The sequence below is a fragment of the Pangasianodon hypophthalmus genome, chromosome 3, assembly GCF_027358585.1.
Source record: "Pangasianodon hypophthalmus isolate fPanHyp1 chromosome 3, fPanHyp1.pri, whole genome shotgun sequence".
In the NCBI taxonomy this organism is placed as follows: domain Eukaryota; kingdom Metazoa; phylum Chordata; class Actinopteri; order Siluriformes; family Pangasiidae; genus Pangasianodon; species Pangasianodon hypophthalmus.
The window spans coordinates 10365025-10389430 of NC_069712.1; the positions used below are offsets into that span (position 1 = coordinate 10365025).

Sequence of the window (24406 nt, forward strand, 5' to 3'; positions counted from 1 at the left end):
ATCATTGATATCGGGATATGATACATTTAGTATTATTATTATTATTATTTTTTTTTTTTTACAAAAAAAAAAAATCTAATTACAAACTAACTTGAAGCTGCTGATTTGACATTAAAATGTAAATTTTTTCAGAGTTCATTTTTTAAAAAAATGTATTATAAATAAAAAAAGACATTTCTTAAATATAAAAAATAATTTACGTGATACATATCATGCATCACAGAAACGCCTTCAAGAATCATATGATATTTATGTCCTATCGCACACACCTAATCAAAAGTAATCTTTCCATCACATCATCTTTCTGAAAAGACTGTATATCACAGTGAAGACACAGTGTTAAAGATGGAGTTTAGTGTTTCACTGGAAGTTCACTGGCGCCATATGTTTCTGTAAAAGGCACCGGAATCAAAGAGGGTATTGTACTGAGTGACCAGGCTTCACCTGCGTAGAATCTTATAGCCAGCCATTGAAGTCTAGCCATCCTTAGGGAAGGAATATGTTCTGAGTGAAAGGATATACTATACAGGGGGAGCTTGAACCTGTTACCCCCTTTTAAGTTGGCGTTATATTATAACCTCAATGCTGGTTTACACACATACAATAACAATCACTTCCGAGAATACACAGAATTAAATGGCTCCATCACCCACAAGATAGTTTGATAGATTTCAATATTGATTTTTATGTATCTCTCAATATTTCAGCTGATCCCAGCTGCCTACCCAGCATGCTCTGGTGTTGGTCTCCCACCTCCTCTCTTTAGCTTGGCTTGGCATGAAGCCCTGCTCCCTCCTGAGGCCCCTCCTCGCAGGCAGCGCTCAGTGTCCTTCCCTCCGTGGCGGCGTCCTGCCTCACATGCCTTTCAAGGCTTTGCTGTGCTTCATGGCAGACTTTCTGGCTCCGCTGCCATTGTCCGTTTGCCTGCTTTGCGCCTCATCCTGTGATTGGATTAGCATTAGAATACCGAGATGTGCCCCCTGACCGGCCCTCACTCCATCATCACCCACTTTTCTTTCTTTGGCCTCTACAAGCCAGTGCAATTAATCACCATAATGCTCCCTCCTGAAGAATTAATCAAAACGACATGCTTAAAAAAAGCAAAGGACAAAAGTCTAGCTACAAGGCAGAAGATAAAGAACAAAGGTTACTTTTGAAAGATCTCAGATGCAGTATGAGCTCTCAGTCAGGTTTTAAGAGGGAAATTGGTTTACACTCAAGGCAACCTCGGACCCCAACTGCACGTAAGCACATTTTCACACTTGGCCTGAAAATTTGAGTTCGCACCCAGGAACTGATTTTGGTCTTCTTTGGAGGAGCATCTCATAATCTCACATAGAAGAAGATCCTTCCTTGGATCCTTCAATTGTGCAATTCCATGTCACTTTTGTGCACACAAGTTCGCAAAATAGTAGTCACTAATTCAACCTGTTTGCTGTGTTCATTATTTTCCTTTGGTACCAACACTCAAGTGGTGAAGAACAGCGCTTTTTGGAAGCAGGGCATGCCATCATGCAGGAATACTTGAAAACAAGAAGCCCTTCTTATAAAAGATTTCAGCCATGCAGGCCAGCATGAGACTTGCCTCCTTTTATACATCAATAAGGCATTTTGTTTCCTCCATTGACCATAACATTCCCCTGCTCCCGTGAAAATTAAAACAGGAAGTAATGTAACCAGTTGAACCAATCACATTACAGGGCATGCAGTGCTGAGAGCGGATAGCATCTAATCCCGATGTGGCCCACACCAGAATTCAGCTGAAGCGATCCCCACATTGCCATTTTCAAGAGGACCAAGGATCAGTTCTCTGGATCACTCCCAGGCTTGAAAACAGCTTTCACACCTCACCAACCAGACTGAACTCTCAGGCCAAGCGGCCCCCAGTCTGGAAAAAATGCACGTGTTAAAATGACCTGACAGATTAGTGCTGAATTTAGCCAGTAGAGTACCATCAAGTACCATCTCAAGAGGAAACAGCAGACGAAAACACACCTAGACACACACAGAGACAGCCAGCCAGCCAGCCAGACACACAGCTTTTTTCCCCCAGACACTGTGATAGTCCTGGTTCAGGAAACCAGAGAACCTTTTTAAGAATCAGTCTGTGTTTCCACTGATTTAATAATCAGGTGTGGGAGTAGGCTTGTGTGATATTGATTTTCCCCTGCTTGTCATTTTTCGTTTTAAAATATTGAGATAAATGGTTCAATCGCCCAGAACCTAAAAGAAGATAAAAAAAAAAAGAAAAAAAAAAAAAAAGAAAAAAAGTATTTCCACCATTTCATGTTTAAGGAGAGGAAGGTAGGGGAGGCGTAATAATATTATCAGCTATGCAGTGTGGAACTGCATCAGTTGCAAAACTCAGCTGGATGGTGGATTTTGAAGTCATTCTGCATTAATGCACAATCAATAGTTTTAAAAAAAAAAAAGTAACAGCTCATCTTTATATAATCTTTTTCCAAATAGTCCAATGTCCACATGGCCGACATCTTTTTCTGATGATGATGCTCATAGTGTTGAGCAAGAGAACGCCGGAGAGCATCAATCCAAAAACCGAAAAAACATATTTAATCACTTTCTGATCATCATCACCATTAATGTTTTTTTGTGAAGTGCTAGATTTTTGACCATGTTTGGTGCCATCCATAATACATATGGTCAACAGATGTTACATATATACTTGTTATATAAAGTTAACTAAGTCGAATATACACTGACACATTTTTATTATTATTATTATTATTATTATTATTATTATTATTATTTACCTTAACAGAAAGTGGGGGAGCCCATGCGAATCTAGAGGGAAGGAGGCCGAGCTAATCCCACTCTTATCTGTCTTATTTTATGCTGCGCCGTAAGGATGATATGAAGAGAACAGGCCTCTGCTCAAAGCCTTTTTAAAACAATATCTTTAGAAAAAAAATGCTAAATATATTTTTTGTTTTCTCACATACACAGAGCAGAATTCAACGTACCATAATGATGCATCCATTTTTCACATCCATGTTGGTGAAGCACATTGTGAAAGTTGGGGAAGATTGTTGAGATCACTCAGCTCCACAGACCAGAACATCCAAGTGGCATTTAATTTCCTAAAAAGAACAGAAAACACAGGATAAAGTCAATGATGTGGAATAGACAGAATAGATTTGCATTAAGGACCTGTCCAGATGTGGTATTAACATCCATCTCAGGTGATCTGATGAAGAATAGACAGCCGAGACAGATAACACGCAGTCCAAACGTAAATGTCTCCACTGACCATATGTGGGCACATTTTGTCAGCAGCAAGGTTGCCAAATCTGCCAAAAACAGCCCGATATCACAAAAATATGAGCCAATACCAAACAAAACCAAAGTGTTTATCTTTAGCTGCTGGATGGCATTTCTTAATGAAACCGCTGGGCGATCAGATCATTCCATAAAAGCTTTACTCAGACTGTCAACTCGCTGAGTGGCATTTTGTGCAGCTTTTGCTCAGCTATTCATGTTTGATGTGTATACAACAACCACATAAGCTAAACTGGAATAAAACAGGAGTAGAGAAAACTGTAGAGAAAGTGCAAGCTGTCAAGAGTTCAACAGTTCAAAAAAAAAAAAAAGAAAAAAAAAAGAAAAAGAAAATCTTTCCCTTACAAATGCAGCTCTATTAACTGAGCAGAGTACACAGTTAATATTTGACAGTATATAAACTTGAATATAGTGTTATATATTAATATATAATAACAGATGTTGTGTTTCTAGAGTTTCAAGCTCATGTCTGGTGATTTATTTGCAGGGTAGTTTTTGACCATTTGTGTGCTTGACAGCTTTCATTCAGCAAATACCACGCAACAGTGTAACGTTTTCTTTAGCAATGCCAGTCAGTGGCTGAACACGCTGCCAAACCGTTGCAAAATGTAACGTGTCCCAGACCACCTCCACAGGCTGTCTGAGTGATCAGCTCACAAAGACGCATTCAACTCCATTCACACATGTATTTAGTGCTGTCCAACCATATGATTTATATCCAACCATATGCATGCTTGTTGATGGAACTAACACATAATAAATATAAAAACAGATTCAGACCGAAATGCACCAAAAACCATCCCTCACAGGCAGCTATGCATACTTCAGCCAGAACTTAAAAAAAAAAAAAAAAAAAAAATCTAATCTAGAATTCTAGTCCAAACGTGCAGGAGGCATGAGTCAAGACTGGCACACATCACAAACATGACGCTGAAGGTGTGTTTAGTTCTCGGCTGCAGGAATTACAGCTGTTGTAACTTGCCAAAACTGTGCATTCTTTCCATCTGCGGTTTGTGCGTTTCTTTAGACATGTCTGAAAGATTTGACAATTAGCAAGAACAGATCTGATGGTGCAGGATCACCAGACTGGTCAAATGCTAGTGGGAGAGATAAACCACCACCACCACACACACACACACACACACACACACACACACACACACACACACACACACACACACACACACACGATTAAGCTGCTGGTTATAGTGACAACATGGAACATTTAACAGATGTCAAATCAATTAATCTGTATAAAACTATAATAAATAACTCAGAATTCTGATTGATGTTCTTGGATTAGCACAGTGATGATGAGGATCATGTTGGAGCAAAAGAAAAAAAAAAAGTGTTATATTAGTGAAAATAACCAACAATCAAATATCACAAACAGCTTTAGCTTGTGAAACACGATGCGTCGCAATACATGTACAGGAATAAATATGTACAATAATAATACAATAATAACAATAATAAATATGTACTGAGACAATTCTGTCCATCTAAATGCCTACCTGACTGTTTTTTTTTGTTAGGCTTGGGACAGTTGAGGGTCGACAGTTCACTAATGTGAAGGCTATCAAGTGGGACGATTTGGGACGACGTCTGTGGGGAAACTGTGGACTAAAAATGTGTTGAATCTCGTAGTATGCGTTTCCTTCTCGCTTATTTTGTTACTTTTATACGAACCTTGTCGTAGATGTTGTCTGACTTTGGAGCAGAGCAATAAAACATAGTTCTCTGATGGATCTTTGATTCCCTGCTGCCAAAAAGTTAAAGACGTGGATGTTTTCGCTTGCAAAACATGAACAGGGGTCTAAAATAAGAAAAAGAAATGGTGTGTAGGTTATCAGGGTGACATCACTATACAAGAACATGTACAGTATCTCTGATGCTGGTCAATATAGAGCACATGTATTCGTAATTTATATCATTTTCAATTTTAAAATGAGTTTAGTTACAGCTAATAACGCAGTACATTTATTTATAGTCCTGACAATGTTAACGACTAGTAGCTACAGCCATCTTGTAACCAGATTCCTGTATTTCTTTGTCTGGTCACGCATCTTCCCCCTCATACCACCTCAACAACCCCTCCACACCACAAACATCCTCCTCATCACCAAAGTTACACCAATCTATTTTTTTTTCCACTGATGATAAATCTAATCTAGATAGCAAGGTAAAATAGTAGCACTTCCTCATATGAATAAGGAACAAGTTTTTGTTTTCCTGTGGCATCATTCTGATGATCTTCAAAAGAAAGCAACAACTGTAAAACATTTGGTAAATCTCTAGTTCAGTAACATCAGGTTTATCTGTAATATATATTATAATTAGCTGGTTAACGCTAGCTAACATTAGTCTTGTTCATTTTATTTTGCGACAGGTTTGTTTTTGCTAATATTAGCAAGCTACAAGACAATGGCACAAAATAAAACCGTTGCTGGCTGATTCATAATGTCAGGTTTATTTCTGTTAGCGAAGTAGTAAGCTAACGTTAGACAGATACTGGGCGAGTTGATATTTGCGTCCATCAAATGTATGGTTTGGGCAGGTACCGCCGCAGACCAATACTAACCAAGGAACAGTGCTGCAGGTTATATGTATTGTAGGAAGGTGCTGTATCGCACTGATATGTTCAGAGCACAGTTTGCAGTCTGTTTTGCTTTGACTGACATCATTAGTTGTGAAATATGTCCAGATCGCTGTCATTTTGTGTTATCTGTTCAGTAGCGCGACAAGGAGCACTCAATTTACGTCACATAGCATAACATGGAGTATTTTCTTTTTTTATGAGTACCAGTAAAGGAGTATCAGACAAATATGCAATACCAGTAACGGCAGTGATGCATCCTTAGTTTGGGCCCATGTAGACCAACACCCTGTCAGTATCACACTAGTTAAAAAGATGATCTTAAAAGACTTAAAAGCTCTTCCATAAGACGATCAATTGGGCTTCCCTTTTGATCGTCTTATGGAAGCAAAGTACACAATCAATTCAATTATGGAAGGACTCCACAATCAGTAAGGCATCCCTAAATAATAAAGTAAGTCCTCCGAGTTCTTACAAGAGACAAAAATCTCTTTGGACTGCTCCAGGATCCAGCTTGTCTTTGCGTTCGGCATATCTGGTGCCGCTCTAAATAATTTACTCTGATAGCTGAGAGTATTTAAAGCAGGATCGATACCATTAAAGGACAGCTGGGGGCTTCGTCAATACACTGCACCCGTTCTCCTCGCAGAAGAACTCGCACTCTGATGCACGCAGGACAGAAAGTGAACAAGACGCAAACAAATCACACTCGCATCCCTTTCCACCTTCACAACAATCCGTCTTAAATCTGTGCTTGTGTAATAACAGGTTATGCTCACAGTTCACGCTGCGCAGGAGGCTCCTGAGCTGAGGTGGATGTTAGATGTGAGGTGGGGAGTGAATGCTTTCGTTTGCTGCTCAGCCATCCTGTCTCCAGCGCTAGTCAGAGTCGAGGGGGCCGCCTTTAAAAGGTGCAGCGGTCTAAAGAACGCAGGCAGCCATGAGAAACCCGATCTCGCCTGCCTACCCCACCTCCTCCTCCAACCACCTTCCTGATCTGTGCCACCACGCCACGGGCTCCTGAAGTAACCCGATCCTTTGTACTGCACAAATTGAAATACACTCTTCTAGAGCTCCAGGGCAACTCAATCAGGCCGGGAAATGACTGACATCCTAACAGAAGAGGCAAGCTGGGAGAAAAAGTGGTGTTTGTTACAGTTTTTGCAGGTGCTGAACGCTTGCGAAATACTTTTTTTGTTGTTGTTGTTTCAATACTTCTTGATGAGGAGAATACACTTTGGCAGTGTTGTGGTCTTTGCATGTACAGGCAGAGGTAGTAACAGTAAGTGACGACAATCGTGCAGGTGGGAAAAACGAAGCAGACTCATGTTTTTACACCCAGCTCAGATTGGTCTGGACAGCAAACAGCAAATTCTCCACTATAAACACAATAAGCCTCATTTATCAAACTGGATAAGACCATATTCATTACACAGGAACTGTGATCTACATAAAAACCGAGTTTGTCCCAAAAAAAAAAAAAAAATTCCACACTTGCTTCCTACCTAGAGCTCATGAGTTTGTGTAAATTTAAGTACAAGAATCACTAATATGAACCATGATTGATCAGGTTCAAATCATATGATTGTTTGTAGTGTGATTTTATATATAGACTATATATCAAGTCTTTGACTATATGTCAAGGCTTTTGAGATTATGTGTAAAAAATGCCGTTGTTCTATTTTGGCCCCTAACTATCGTAGATAAATGTTAATAAACATGTTGCATCATTACAGCGCAAAAAAATACCAGAAGCTGGTTATAAGCTAGATGTAGTTGCAATTGCTAGCATTAGCATGTTTTGGATTAAGTCCTCATTAACAAGGTCAGGAATGCTGCAAAACTGAGGTCGGAACTATACGTAAACGTACCAAGTTATTAGCTTTTACATAAAAATTCATGTGTTTAACACTTCACAACTGATCTGATTCGATTCAGGTCTGATCCAGTAAGATACAGTCCGATTAAATTTAACATGCATTGCTGTGTTGCAGGTTTGCCTTTGTTAGGAACAACAATTCATTCAACATTTCTTCACTGGAATTGGAACTACATTAATAATTTGTACTCGTACAGCTCGGGGATGTACAATTCACTAAAACCCTGACGGCACGGTATTGTGTATCTGGCTTCCAGTGTAGTTACTGGGTCTGAATCCAACATTTTCTGTAACACAACAGAGACACGTCCTTGCAAATACATTAACTGATTGCTTTGGCTGTTGCTTTGGAGCAGGTACGAGTGCGGGATAGCGAGCACTGATAAGTGAAACCGCCGTTACCTGTTGAGCTGCAGGCTCTTCTTCGGTTAACATCATTACCCCGGGTCACCTTTGTAGATGTGTGGCCAGTGAACTTTATTGCAGGGTTGCATGTTTTGCATATAGCAATGCTATATCATACCATCACTTTTTCTGTTTCTCATTTGCACACATACACACGCACGGATGCACGCACTCACACGCGCATGAGGAAATGTGCATCGATTTTCAATGTCAGTATCAGTTCGAACCGTTTTCCTTTCCAATTCAAACCAGATCTAGGATCTACATGAGCACTAGTGCTGTTAGAAAAATAAACACATGTACAGTGCGATGAAATGGTTTGCCTCCAGGACCATATATAAAAGACAATAGCATGAGTCTGTACAGAGGAATATAACAGAGTAGATGAAAGATATGTCAGTAACAGAAAATACATAAACTAACAGTCTGGTTAGTCTGGGAGGGTCGAATAAAACACACAAAATAATTCCACTTGGCAGTTAAGGACCATTAGCTTTCAGACATTCCAGGCATGTCTCCATTACAGAGCTCAGGAATTGCGTGCTGGAGGACGATTTTCTCCCAGAGACTGTTTTCTGCCTGTTATATCGTCTGCTTCAAATGCTGTGCTGAATAGTAACATACCTGAGTAATTCGGTTGTTATTGAGTCAGTTAAGGTTCTCCACCTCACATGGCATGTATTTGGTGAATATGCAACATGCCTCAGAAACGGCGCACCAAACGCGTCTGTCTGCTTGAGACGGCTGATGAAGGAGGTGAAGGGTTATGATTTAAGTGGTGTCTTCGATCTGACATGTTCCCATACTTTACTGTCACTTTTTTCATGAAACAAACTCAATAGAGCTGTCATTCGTTCTTAATCTTTGACACGCTACGTTCTACCCACCCCTGCATTAACTTTCCAACAGAACAGACCTGTTTTTAGCGTTTAGACATCACGAATTAACTACGAGAAATATTCATTATCACTTATATCTTACGTGGTACAAGAACATTTGCGTGATATATATTGACCAGCTTTTAAAATGTTTATTTCAATTCATGTAATAATCGCATGGGAAATCACTACGGCAAAGCATTTCAATATGACACACAACCAAAACATCTCAGTGATCAGTACAAGTTTAGATCATTTGACAAAAATCGCATCTTAGAAGATTCAAAATTAGAACTATTTTCTACCGCTTAAGAGAAAAGTGTATTGATCACAGTAATGACAGTGAACTGAATCACAATAAGTGTCAGAACGGCTGTTTAGTTAACAATCTCACAACAAAACTGATGCTTTTCTTGACAAAAAAGGCCCAAGGCTGTAAAGTTTAGTCAATAATAACAAGAAGATAGCTCAGCCAAACAATTAACATACTCGATTGCTCTGAATTTCAATGCAAGGTGGATAAAAATATTATAAATCAAAGACCAGATCAGAACACAGTTCTGCTTATTCATGTTGTGTTTGTGCCAAAGAAATCATTGCTTGTGCTGGCTTCGGTTTTGAGAAATAAAACTGCAAGGTGCTAAATAAAAACAGCACAAAGCAGCTTTTTTTAAAAAAAATTAAATTCACTGGTTGAGTATATGATGTTAACGCTGTATACATAACAGATACATTTACAGTCTGGGGTGTTTTTCCAATGTGTCTATTAAGGGTACTTTCACAACTATTAGTCCGGTTACCGAGCCTGAATCAGAGCTAAATTTATACTTTTGGTTCGTTTGCTAATTGGTTTGTGTTGTATTCTCACTATGAATAATTATACAAACTAAAAAGCTAAAAAACGTTGGAAAACTCATTCATTGGTCAGAATTACAAAAAAGGAAAAAAAAAAAAAAGAAAACAAATCTTCGTCATGTACACATAAAAATCATAATCACTCGAGCACGGATTACACAGAGCTGTACTCAAGACAGTACTAGATAATTATGGAAATGACTAGCTTAAAACATTTTGTCTAACACAGCCACCGTTTATTATCTCTTTTGGTCCAAATCCAAGTCAGTGCAAATCTCCAGAACACATCACATTTCTGCATCACATGAACTCTGTCGTTTAGCGCAGATTGCGCCTCACAGCTCAGTTCAGCAGCTACAGAAAAATGTTTCCCGCACCCGAAAAAAAAAAAAAAACACAGAGTCAAATTTGGGTCAAATTCAGGATCTAATCGCTTTCTCACTGCAATCAAACCATGCTAGGGTTCGACTGGAAACGGACCAAGTCCACTTCGCTAAGATGGTCTCACACCAGTTATTTATATACCGGTTACCGGAATGCGATTGCTGAGTTCTTCACCTGCACAAATGAACCACACCAAAAAGATAATCGCATCGTGGTTCAATTCAAACAGACTCAACACTGCATATGTGAAAGCATGCTTAGAGCAGGGCTGTGTGATAATTTTATACCTCAGTATTTATACCAAATACCTCGATAATGGTATGAATAGGACTATGGGCTCATGCTTGATGTTTGAAGTGACAGTTAAATGTAGCATAATTATTTTATAACAAAAGAATCTGGAAAATTTGGTTACTTTCAAAAATATTTTACTAAACCCAGTGACAGATCACAACATAGACTACACTGTTTTAGTTTACAATAAATAAAAATTCAAAAGAAGCAAATGTATTTTCCATTCTAATTAGGAGTGAAACGAGTTTTACACAAGTCTAAAACAAAATGTACCCACACGCAGTACATTAGGTATGGTAGTGTAGCCCAAGTTTACGCACACAAAAACAGTCGTTTAAAACAATAATATATGTGCAATTTATACTTTTTAAGAAAGCCTACCAGTTGGCAGGGGTAGCCTATGTCCGAAATACTGAAGACACGTCCAGAAGTCTGCAAGCATCAGGTTTTCAGCTCGAAGTCCTTATTGATAAAATGGACTGTTAAATTCGTGGGGTTCAGTCATCCAGTTAGACCTTAAGTCTGTGGAAGAGGGAAAATATTCCACTTGTTGGAGCTCGGCATTAACTTGTTCTGCGCTTATTATAAAGTTCAGGTATGGCCACTTGAGTAAAACAGGTTTGTGACGGTATTTTGTATTGCTCATCTAGCATTTTCTGAAAGCCTTCTTTCATAACTGTGTATACAGGAACCATGTCTTTAGCAATGTGGAAAGTTTTGGCATCTGTAATTTCTTTGTGTCTTTTAGAAGGAGTATGGCATTATGCATTCGGAATTAACGCTTGCTTAGGTCTGGCACAGGATGTGTGGTCTGGCCCCGTCGCAAGGTACTCTTCATTCAGTGCTTTGTGGTGTTACGTAAAGGTGATGGAAAAGGTGTGCTGCCTTTCTGCGTTCTGACTTTGACAAGGCAAGCCCTGCACAACACCTTGTTCTCTTCTACATCCTCCATCCTAAACCCAACATATCTCCAAATAACAGAGGACGCTTTTTTTTTCCCAAAACACTTTCCTCAAAGCATCTGTGTATACTCATCCTCACTCAAAGAGACTTTTATGATTGTCTGACTTTCACTATGCACACTGTGTGCTTGACCTATGCTGCTGTATATGACTAAAAAAAAGCTGCTGATACTGCAGCTTTCTGTGATATCACAACCATATGTGTTCATACTGCAGTATATGTAAAGTATAAACTGTATAACAGTAAGTCATTACGTTAGATTTATAGCATTTGGCAGACGCCCTTATCCAGAGCAACTTACATTTATCTCATTTGCACAGCTGAGCAGTTGAGGGTTAAGGGCCTTGCTCAAGGGCCCAGCAGCGGCAGCTTGACAGTGCTGGGATTTGAACTCAACCTTCCAAGCAGTATTCCAACATCTTAACCACTAATCTACCACGTCCCAATTTGAGCCATGCTTCTGGTAGGTGGGATCTGGTCTGTTTTTGGATTTCTAGGTAAGCATCATCACCTAAATCTCACGTGGTCAGCCATAACATTAAAACCACCTGCCTAATATCGGTCCCCCTTGTGCCATCAAAACAGCTCTGACCCGTCGAAGCATGGAATACACAAGACCTCTGAAGGTGTGCTGTGGTATCTGGCATCAAGACATTAGCAGCAAATCCTTTAAGACCTGGAAGTTGCAAGGTGGGGCCTCCATGGATCGGACTTGTTTATCCAGCACATCCCACAGATGCTCGATTGGATTGAGATCTGGGGAATTTGGAGACCAAATCAACACCTTGAACTCTTTGTCATGTTCCTCAAACCATTCCTGAACAATTTTTGCAGTGTGGCAGGGCGCATTATCCTGCCGAAATAGGTCACTTCCATTAGGGAATACCGTGAAGGGGTGTACTTGGCCATGAAGGGGTGTACTTGGTCTGCAGCAATGTTTAGGTAGGTGGTACATGTCAAAGCAACATCCACATGAATGCCAGAACCCCAGGTTTCCCAGCAGAACATTGTCCAGAACATCACAATGCAACTGCCGGCTTGTCTTCTAGTAAAAACAATGCACCTAGCCAGTTATTTCCACACATAGTAGACTTCTCCAAACTACTTTCTTCTTACATGAGGACAGCCCCTAAAACCGCTAAAACAGACCTGACAAGATGGGTTTGAATTCACTGTTAAAATGCTGGTCTGGCCAAAAAAAATGACAACACTAAACTTCATTACTGGATCAGTTTTCTGCTCCCAAGAATTCTGGTACTATGCATAGTTTAAAAAAAAAAAAAAATAGCCAAAATGGGCTATAAGATGAGTGTGGCTTCTTCAGTATCTATTTCTGCTAGCGGCACAAAATAAATACAGCATTTGGCCACTCATGCGATATTGCTTAATTACACTGTACACAACATGTACACAGAACAGGAGCATCGTCTGAGCAAAGCACAAAGTAAAAACCAGTGGTCCACTTCTCCCCTTATAGTTAAGAGTCAAATCAAATTTCTTATGACTGATCACCTTTATTCTATGATGAAACAGTTCTGTCTTGATGGGCGTGGCCTTGTGGGACTCCACCCACTTGCGCAGGACAAGATGGTTGTGATGAAGATTAAAAGCATATGCTATGGCCTTCATGGCCACCAGATCTCAACCTACTGGCAGATTATGGGAGATTTTGGAGCTACGTGTTAGACAGCGCTTTCCACCGCCATCATAAAAACACCAAGTGAGGGAATATCTATTGGACAAATTCCAGTGACACTTCCGGAGAATCTGTGCCAGGTCACATTGAAGCTGTTCTGGTGGCAGGAACAAGACACTATGTTGGTTTTTCCTTTGTCAACCATCTGTATGTAAGCAAAAATAACATCTCGAAAGCCAAGACTACAGTACAGAAGGGATTTTGCAATAGTATGTGGAAGCAACTAGTGTTAGTGGAGGGATGTTTTGACTGTGATCGAATGATGATAGTGATCACGCAGGCAATACTCTTGAGCAGAAACATCAAGCAAATGTAAAAGCCTATAAAGCACACGGATTCTGATCTACTGTAGTCATACGTTTCTTTTGGCCAATGGTAGGAATTTGCATCACATACTTTATACAAAACGTACAACACATTAAGACATTCAAGAAATGTAGTAACTACAAGCCACTCCTTAACCCTTCAGTCAGTTTAATTTGGAATTCATGCATCTGCATCACTCTAGACAAAAAGTCAGACATGAAGAATGCAGATATATCCTGCGTTTTAACATTACACGTGGCCTACTCTCGCCCTCTCCTTTCTTTTGTTCACTTTTTCCAGCACTAACGTTGTTTTTCCCAAATGCAGACTTGCGAGAGAAGCTGTGGAATGTACAGCTGTTTGGCACATGTATACAGCCAAGCGTCTAACTTTCGCTTTTGTAAAAGACTTGGACCCGCTGCACGGTATTAGGTCCCATCTGGTTTTTGACCCTGTACCAGCTCATGCTTTAGGCATGGAACGGTAGGTGAAGGAGCAGATACACACAGCTCCCTCCCCCAGTCACTACAAATTAAAACCAGCTTTTAGACTGCAAGCGGGAAAGGCTGAATCTCAAAGCACTAACGCTGCCTATCGAAGTCCTGTGGGACACACACACACACACACACACACACACTTCTGACTAAGAAGGAATTTGCTTTAATGCAGTGAGTGACACACCTAAATGGCACATCATTGTATAATCAAAGCACACCTGTGGACAACTCTTATTTGAAATGCATTAGAAGCTCAAAAATGGACAAACGGCATAATTCAGAACTTCCTAATCTCAGTTCAGACTTTACGCAGGCCATTCAGACCCGACAGGAAATATTTTAACTAAGTAATCATATCTACAGCAAGAATAACTGCACTGGAGACAAATCACTTGCCCAGGTATCTAATCAGATTTCATATCCAGGCTATTAGGGTCCCCCCCAATAGCTTGCAAACAGAAAAGTAGGTTTAATAACCTGGAAAAAAAAAGGGGGTTGGGGGTCCATTTGATATGTAGCTATGTTCAGTCATACTGCACTTCTTGGTGGTAGGAGTACCACAATGCTTTAACTATAGCATGCACATCTGAATCCCACCACCTGCTGCACAACACACATCAGCCGAGGTTCGACCAGACTGACGAAATAATTCTTACTAAGTAGATTAATCAGCATGCATGGATAACAGACAATCTTTTCAGTATCAGGAACAGCAGGTATGTAAAAACTAACAAAACCGAAAAAAGTCGTCATATAACTCTCCAGCTAACAACTCAGTCACCTTGTGCTTAAACAAACAGAGTATAAAGACTCTAATCAGACATGTTTTGTGAGAGATGCAAGGACAAACATCAGCCAGCAACCTGTTAGCTTTTTGTTGAGGGTGCAAACATAATGTGCCACATTATACACTTTATTAAAAGTTAATATTGATCATAAAACACATTCATTTCCCTTATTCTATATGAACGCATTTAACTAGCCACCTAGCTCGCTGTATGTTAGATTTCTGGGCAACCAAAACCTCTAGTGGAGCACTAGAGCTAATAAACTCATCATCACCTGTCCATGTCTGAACTGCCATCATATCCATTTACAAATATATTACATCACTTTATAGGCACCATGAAGATGTACAGTACTGTACTAATAAGACCTTTAACATTAGGGTTAACGGTTTGCCCTAATTATCACAAATAACACAAAAGTTAAATGGTGTACAAAAGACAGTGTGGTGTACAAAAGTTTGTATCGCCCTTTCTTACTTTTTCTTACTTTCTGTAGGTGATTTTTTTTTAGTTTTGACGCCTTTATGAACAGCTTTAAATCTTTACCATCCTCTGAACAGCTTTTATATTCTTATATCAGTAATATTACTGAGTAACATTTAACCTGACAATTTAGATGCTGTCCTGTGTATATGATATACTATATATTATTACATGATATTATATTATACTATATACCTGTTGGATTGTCATCCAGAACATTTCTTTTTTTTATTTGGGGGGCCTAGATAATTAGTTTAAAAAAAAAAAAAAAGAAAAAAAAAGAGGTACATTTTCCTTTTCTCTCACAGAAAACAAAAGGAGGATAAAAACTTTTGCCCCTGTGCAGCAGAATAGGCGCAGTACTGTACACTAAACACCTATACAAGTAGCATAAAAATAAGCACAATTTATAAAAAGATATAAAGTCATAAGATGAAGTGAAAATTGTTGATTTAATTAAATTAGTTTAAAATGTAGTCGTTGAAGAGTGGTTTATATATCCAGGTGTCTAAACAAGTAGTTAAAGTAGCTGATCTGTCTCACATCTAGCTAGCGGCTATTTAACAGATTTATTTAACGAGGAATAAAAAATAAAATCATGAAAATAAAAACCTAAACGACTCCAAACTGCGTCCACTTCTTTCTTCTCTGTGGAGTTAGCTAACTTAGTTGCTAGCTGGCTTTGAAAGCGTTATATCGCTAGAACATTAGCTAACCCGTAATATTCAAATAAACTATATAAAGGGCGCAAAAAGCGTCTATTTATATCCATATTGAGAAAAGTTAACGATAACGAGCTAGCTTAGCTAGACTGCACTAACTTTATGTTAGCGGTAGCTAGCACGCCACACAACAATAACGTTTACAAGCAAGACCACGTAGCTAGCTTAGCTACCAGAGTAGTTCTCAAACAGTGCTCGGAGAAAGTTTGTTAAGTGTGTAATACATAGAAATATATTAAAAAGTACTTACAAAAGAGAAAAAAACTAATAAAAACGAACTCCGTGACTGAGAGGAGCAGGAGATAGCTAGCTAGTTCCGGCGACAGGTAAGATGGCTCGCTATGGATAGCAAGGTAAACAGGAAAATGAAAGCAGCTTCGTAAACTTTCGCAGTCACCAAAAATACGGCGAAGGATTAAAAACCCTGAGACAAAATCAGTTTTTACTGCTTACCTTTTTTTCTTTTTTTTTTTTTTTTAATTTGTCGTCGTTTCAGTCCAGACTCTGAGTGAAGTGGTAGCCTCTGTCTGTGCCTCTGAACAATCCGAGGCGCCTGGAGCTGAAGAACTTCTCAAACTGCGGCCAGTCTGCAGCCTGGCTCTGGGAAGGAAATGGAGGAAATCTTATTCAGTGAATTTATCATCAGGCTGAGAAACTGTGAACGCTGACTGACTCAGTAGCTGCCCACGACTCGGACCAACTCTCGATCAAACCCCCGCCAACATGAAACTATTTTACCAACATCAGAGAGACAGCCTTACCTTACCTTAGTGAAGCTGCGGCTCAGCAGCGCCTCCCTGTGGACAAGCCTGGTATAACCTCAGCCATGTCAATCCCCTGCCTCAGAGACATCTGCACTCAGTTACCACCTTAATCTATTCATTCATTCATTCATTCATTCATCTTCAGTAAGCACTTTATTCTGGTCAGGGTCACAGTATATCCAGAACCTATTCCATGAACACTGGGTGTGACACAGGAATACACCTTGTATAAGACTCAGGTCATCATCATCACATATTATTCGCACCCACACAATTTAGTCTCCAGTCCACCTTCTGGCATGTTGTTTCAAGAGTTCCTGACTGCAGCCTGTAGCACGATGACGTATTGAACTAGATCCACTATGTTCTGGATGATGTAACACGCACGCGCCGACGGCAGAGACAGTATGTCAGTAAGTAATTCATCTACGGTAGGGTTAGGGTTAGGGTTAGGGTTACAACATCCAGTACGTAGTGGATCTAATTAAATACATCATCACGCTATAGGCTGTAGTGGGGACACACTCTGTTTTTTTGACAGGTGGGAGGAAACCAGAGAACCTGGAGGAAACCTACTCAGGAAGATCATGTGAAACTCCACACAGACAGTTGAGGGATTATTTCCTATTTTTTCCAGATTATGTGATGATGATACACGATTTAATCATTTAAGAGCAGTTCAATGTGATTTTTGCCTACTCCTGATGCATACACGTCTGTCCTTTGTTCACTCATAATGTACACTTATCTGTTTTTTGGGTTGTTTTTTCTCTTATTAGCCCTGGGTATTATCTATATGGTCTTGAGTGTATCCTTTGCACGTATGCATTAGTATAAAAGTCGACTGTGTCCAACTTTTGTTTAGACTGTAGAATGCTCATGCACACAATAAACCATTTCCTTTATTATAACCTGCCTCTTAGTCTCCTGATTCTTCAGTCATCTTACTTCTGGTGAAACTGTGGTATTTTTGACCCTCCAGAAAGATTTACAACACTGTGACCCAGGTTCAGCCTCGAACCCGAGACTCAGGTAAGGAAGCAACGCTACCTTCTGCACCACAATGCCACCTTTATCAGTAAACCTACCTTATGATCAGCAACACTTATCATATAGGTCACTTTGTATTTATAAGTAATACAATTATATATAAGTTCTGACTGTAGCCAATGTTTTACATCTATTCATTTTCCCCTTTTCTTTCCTTTTCTCATATTCACTCTATACAATACTGTATATCCCTATTCATTTTATCACTGTTTACAATGTTTACACTGTTTTACACTGCACTACCATATCACACTCTTACACTGTATTCTTTTTTTATATATTTATTCTTATTTTGTTTCATTTATAATGTTATATTACTTTTAGTGTACCTCTAACTCTCTGTGCTGCTGTAATAGGTGAATTTCCCTCTGGGATGAATAAAGTTGTCTGTCTGTCTTTCTGTCTGGCGCTATGCATAACTTGTCAGACCTCTAACCTAGAGACCCCTTTGCCTATAATATAAATTCTGCAACCCCCTCATCAGTACAGATTTATGAACATCATCCAGAAATTCAAATATTAAACTTGTTATTTAAATGTATATGCTAACATTTTTGCTATTTACTGGAGACATAGGACTTTTTATTTCTATACTTTCCACCCACAGAATGCATTAGGACCAAGTTGACATTTATTACAAGTCTACTTGTTTTTTAGTTATTGAGGTTTGGATTAAATCCATTCAACTGTAGTAACCTGTCACACTGGCTAATAACTACAGGAAAAAATAATAATACTAATGATGTAACAAACTGTAACAAAATTTTAAAATCTTAAAATCTTAGAGTACTTTCTAATAAAAACAATTACTTTCCATTGCATAAAAAAGGGCTCATATATGTGAGTCAGCTCTCAACATTCACCTAAAAGAACTGTCTCAGAAGCAACCCATCTCTAAATAACTGTGGTTATGTTTTCCATAAAGCAAACCACAAAAAAATGTCAGTATATTGCAAAATAATATGTTTATTATAATAATGACACACAGGAAGGAGTCATAATCACCTTGTACATTTCTGGCAGCTAAAACAACACTAATAATATTAGACTAGTGCATATGGTAAACCAGGGATTTAAAAAAAAAATTAGCTAATGGAAATGCATTCATAGAGGCTAACACATAACTTACTAAGCCCTTTTCCCTCCAGATATTACACATCTTTAATCATGTTCATATACAGGTTTTCCGTATATGGACAGTTGAACAGAACAGAACTCCTTGACTACTAACCTCATACTCTGTAGTGTGGAAGTATGCTGTTTGGGACAGAGTGATCAGAACCGTGATTGTTCTGTGCACTGTGATATGAGAATCATCATACAGCCTACAAAACTGATACAATATTCATAGTCATACAAAGAAATGAAAGAAATTCCATTCTGAAACTAAATATCATTTATCTGAATTAATTTTAGAATTTTTTGTCTCCAACAAATTACAAAAAGATGCTGGACAGGTTACTTGTATGAACCTGACTGCAAAATATAATTGATTTTCTGTGTTGACTACATTAGTGGAATTACAGACACATTCACACATGAAGGAGGGTATGGTTATCCTACACTTAACCATGACTTTAGTTAAGTTTTATCAAATTAAAACCATCAGTACCAAGAAAATTAGTGGGAAAACACATGTAGAGATGTATTTATTCATTTATTCATCTTCAGTAACTACTTTATCCTGATTAGGGTTGCAGTGGATCTCGGGAACACTGGGCACAAAAAGTGAGAGTATTCACTGTGGATGGGAAGCTAGTCCATCGCAGAGCACCAGTCGCACACTCATTCACACCTACAGGCAATTTAGCATAGCCAATCCTGCATGGTTTTACAGTGGGAGGAAACCAGAGAACCCAGAGGAAACCCAAACAAGCACGGGGAGCAGATGAGCAACTCAGCACAGACAGTAACCTGAGCTCAGGATCGATCCCAGGACCCTGAAGCTGTGAGGCTGCAATGCTACCCGCTGCAACACCGTGCTGCCCCATGTAGACATATACTATTTAAAAACTGTCAGTGTGCTGGAATGGCAGGCTGTAGCAATGAGACAGGGAATGAAAGGCTTGCATATTCAACTGAGCAACTAAGAAAAATGTTTTTGATTAAGTACACATACATGATATGATATCCTCTATGTTGAGCAGTTCAGCACTGGATGTGCCCTTCAGATGGCACAAAACAAAAATGTCTAGAGTAGCCAATCAACTTGAAAACTGTATCTATGTTAGAGTACACTAAGCATCTCAACACATTGAGTTATTCCAATTTTTAAACCATTTGTTACAATCCACAAATGTTGCATGACAGAGAAATGGTAGCTCACTGTAAACCCTGTAGTGAGACAATTAGTATTTCAATAGTATTACGACAAATAAATATATGGAGAAAATGTACACAATATTTGAACGTTTCTGTGATGTTCCTGCACACATCCCCATGGTTTCAAACTGTCTCTACATACACAGCTACATAACATTACGTTACTTTTAAATACACCAGTTAAGTAAAGATGACCGAACCGTGTTAAGGTGATCATTTGCCTTAAACCATTTGTGTAGATAATCAGTTGTGTTTTCTGACACTGTTCAGTAAAAATGTATTTTTTTTAGAGTGGAAAGTATATAAATCCATATATTAAGCCAGGTACACAATTTTACAACAGTAAGTTTTTACAATATTACCTAAATTGGTGTATTGTTTATGGAGTTCATGGTGAAATACACAGCTAAATAATTAACAGTGAATAAATAACAGGCATGAAAATCAACAAGATAAATCCTCACTCATCTCCAAAAATTGTGTAAAACTATCAACACCAGTCGAGTTCGGCATTACCATTTAATTCGATTTTTCCTGTTCTTTGTATTTATTCATTCATTTATCTTCAGTAAGCGCTTTGTCCTGGTCAGAATCGTGGGGTATCCAGAGCCTGTCCCAGGAACACTGGGTGTGAGGGAGGAATTCACCCTGAATAAGACTCCAGTCCATTGCAGGGCACCACACACACACACACACACCACACGATTTAGCATAGCCGATCCACCTACCAGCATGTTTTTCAGAGGAAACCAGAGAACCCAAATGAAACCCACATGACCACAAAGAGAACATGCAAAACTCTTTCTGTTACTTCAATTAAAAAACAAAAGACAGACATTTGGATTTTAGATCAACAGGCCAGATGTGATAAATTATTTGCTATCAGTGGAACTGAAACATTATATATACAGATTCAAACAATCCATGCATTACCCGTCACACATACACAAAACAAAAATAAATTAGGTATCAAACCAACTCAGCAATAAAACAACTGCACACCAGCCAACTGTTTCAGCCAAGTGACCTCATGGTACCAGTGTTACATTATTATCTCTTAGTTCTCATAAACCTTGATGTATACAAATAAAGCATCTTGTGGAAAATAAAAACTCATTAAATAAAATTATTAAGGTTCTCTTTGAGGGATTTAAGGCACAGGTACACGGGTACATTTCAGGCATTAACAGATGTAATGTCAACATCAATATTAATATCTGGGCATAAAGAAATCAGGAACACTTTGCTTAAAATACATATTTCACACCCAGCAACTTTATTTAAGTTAAAACACATTATTATACCTCATACCAAGTGTTTCTAACTAAAATAAAAATACTAACTTGCCTCTCTATAGGCGTGTATTGCATTCATTTACCAATGAAAAATCTACACAATCCACAATCCTAACACAATTAAAGTGAAATATCAAATTCTATTTAAATAAAAAGCTCAATCAATAAAATAAAACTCAATCACCCCGACTAAAATGAGCACATTGCAAACGCAACATGCATGATCATAAAATCAATTCAAGTTCAACTGAAATGATATATTTTTTTCTCACATTGTACACTTAGAGCTCTGAATGTTCACTTCATAGCAAATCGCATTAAATGCATTAAGATGATCTATCTATTCCCAGAGCACACGCTAAATTCACTATATCTGTATTAAATTAAAACATAACATTGCATCAACTCACCTGTTTTTTAATATTAGTATTAGTATTAAATATATAATATGTAGGTTCGGCTGTTTTATTTTTCGGATCCGTATTTAAATTGGTTTCGGATCCTTCTCTAAAAGAGCTCTAACCAATATTAAGGCAAAGGCAGTGACCAGCACGATCACTGTACTCCTGGTGGATTTACACATTGATGGCGTGAGCGTGTTTCTTGCATAAAGGTTTGTCCTTCTTAGAATAGAACGGCTGGCCTTCCAGATTTATATGGCAAACCTGAGGAAGATAAGTGATTTAAAGTGATTTCTACACGACAGAACAGAATGCAGATATTCACAAATATTTGAAGTTGTTCTTACCGTACACACAAAGCAGGTGTCATGCCATGTGTGGCCAAGAGCCTCAATAAACTTGTCCCCAGCCTCCACTGGGAAATCACAGCCATGGCACTTAGTGCTGAAGAGCGCAATGTAATCTGAGGAAAATTAAAAAAAAAAAAAAAAAAAAAAAAAAAAAAAAGAAAAACAGTGAAAATACAGCACTAAGAACCTACACTTGTAACGGAAGTTGAGGGGCAGTTGTTCAGGCAGTAACAAAACATTTATTTGAAAAAATATAGTTTTGTTTTTGTGAATTCTTCATTTATGTAATTGGTCCTTTCAGAGATGGGAAGAATTTGTGGTTAGGCCTAACCTACACAGTCCATATAGATCCTTAAAACCAAAAGAGCATCTAATCACAAGTGGATAGCACAACACCTCGGGAAAAGTGCCAGTTAATAGAAGTCCTACTCCAATGTTGGTTAAATTTTACAAAACTACTTCCATCTATCCATTTTCTGTACTTCTTATCCCACTCAAGGTCGCAGGGAGCATGTTTAAAAACATGTTTTAATCTAAAAAAGAAAATATATAATCATCTACATGATCTATATGGCAAAGTTTTCTGTAAGGACATGTTTATTTCATGATTTTGGAAGGAGTCTCCAATACATCTCCATCTCCATAGGTCTGTCTCATGCTAAGATCTTTATTATTATAGAGTAACAATTCTAATTTTAAATTTGGTTATACAATCACACATTTTAAGTGATTGTTGGCCATATTTAAAAACGGCCCTTGTCTGTGGTGATCACACATATGCTACAAGTGCAGCTGATAAAGATTAGATTGAAAATGATCGAGTATTCCTTTAAGATGAGGAGCCCTGGGTTTACATTCATACATAAAGTGAATTAATTTGGCAGACGCATTTATCCAAAGTCTCTTGCCGGTGAGGACATGTTATAACAAGTATAAGATTGCAGTAGGGAGGAACAGATACAGCTACAACTGAACATGAGAGTTGGTCAAATTATGAGTACACAGAAGTGGTAACCGCTAGTCACAAATGAGCAAAACAATGAATAACACAATCCGACAGGTCGAATAAACAGTTAAACAGACACCTGAATCTTTACTATCAGCTAATGTCACATAGAGCAAGTATTCCATTTTCACACTACCTTTCTCACAGTAAGGTTCTCCATCCTCCATATGAAAGAGGCTATTTCCAAATGGTTTCCCACACGCAGCACACACAAAGCAGGTAGTGTGCCAGGTCTGCCGCAGAGCATGCATCACTTCCTGTTCAGGACACAGTGGGCATAGTGACTTCCTACACATGTACCATGTTTAGAACTATGTGGGTGATTAAGTGTGTCTCTTTTTGTGTGTAGGTGCTAGAACTCACTCCCATGATCTTAGTGTTGCAGCGGGCACAGGTAGGGGCAAAGAACTCTCTGTAACAGTTCTCACAGTAAACATTATTCTGCTCCTCCACAAAGCTGACATCAGCCAGTGATGTGTGGCAGTAATGGCAGTTAAACTCCTCCGGGTGCCACGAGCGGCCCAGTGCCACAAGAAAGGGCCCCCTACACCGGAGCAGTAATCAAATAATTTAAAAAAACATCACATTTTTTACTGAAAACACACAAAATTGAATGTTTTGTTAAGTCAACTGTATGAATTTCTGTGCTTTATATTTGTGTGTGTATGTTTATTATTTGGCACCTGATGATGCTGTTGCAGAAAGCACACATTGGTGTCCTATTGCTGGCAGCAAAGCGTTCTGCTCTCTGTGCCACACCACGAGCCACAGGTGGGAAAGGGGCAGGGATAAAGGGGGCTGAGGCAGGGCTGGGGGCAGCAGGGGCAGGAGAAGGGTTGGGGATGTAGGCAGGAGGCGGTGGGGCCGCAGTGGGAAGAGGCTGCACTTTGACGCTGGTGGTGGTGGTCTTGCTGGGATCAAACTTTTGGGCAAAAGTGTCATCCATGACCCATGGGGGTCTGCTGGAGGATTGGACGGGGCCGGGGGCAGGAGCAGGAGGGGTGGGAGCAGGCAAATGAACTGGGGCAGGAGGAGGGACATAAACTGGGGCAGGAGGAGGAATGTGAACTGGGGCAGGAGGTGGGGCTGGAGCAAGAGCGGGAGCAGGGGCTTGAACGGGGGCTGCCAAAGGAAAAAGGGAAAGATTAGAACACCCAAAATCATCCTAAACTTTA

The 24406-nt window shown here is 39.1% G+C and overlaps 2 protein-coding genes across 5 annotated transcripts in view; both read right to left on the reverse strand.

Moving 5' to 3' along the window:
• Positions 1-17325, reverse strand: part of bmpr1aa (bone morphogenetic protein receptor, type IAa) — a 37334-nt gene extending 20009 nt beyond the window's left edge. The window contains exons 1-2 of one of the 4 annotated variants that reach the window (XM_034302697.2): positions 16497-17325; positions 2982-3098 (exon numbers count right to left, since the gene is read on the reverse strand). The gene's annotated coding sequence lies outside the window, so the exon portion shown is untranslated. Of the gene's footprint in view, positions 1-2981; positions 3099-4986; positions 5371-10969; positions 16068-16293 lie in introns of those variants that run through there. The other 3 variants (XM_053232660.1, XM_053232661.1, XM_034302698.2) reach the window with 3 other exon arrangements.
• Positions 17326-18803: 1478 nt separating this feature from the next.
• The window catches only part of ldb3a (LIM domain binding 3a), a 48906-nt gene continuing 43303 nt past the window's right edge, over positions 18804-24406 (reverse strand). The window contains exons 15-19 of the mRNA XM_053232383.1: positions 23915-24353; positions 23595-23775; positions 23368-23488; positions 22223-22338; positions 18804-22139 (exon numbers count right to left, since the gene is read on the reverse strand). Coding sequence (XP_053088358.1) covers positions 22050-22139; positions 22223-22338; positions 23368-23488; positions 23595-23775; positions 23915-24353 — 947 coding nt within the window. The 3' untranslated portion in view covers positions 18804-22049. The remainder of the gene's footprint in view (positions 22140-22222; positions 22339-23367; positions 23489-23594; positions 23776-23914; positions 24354-24406) is intronic.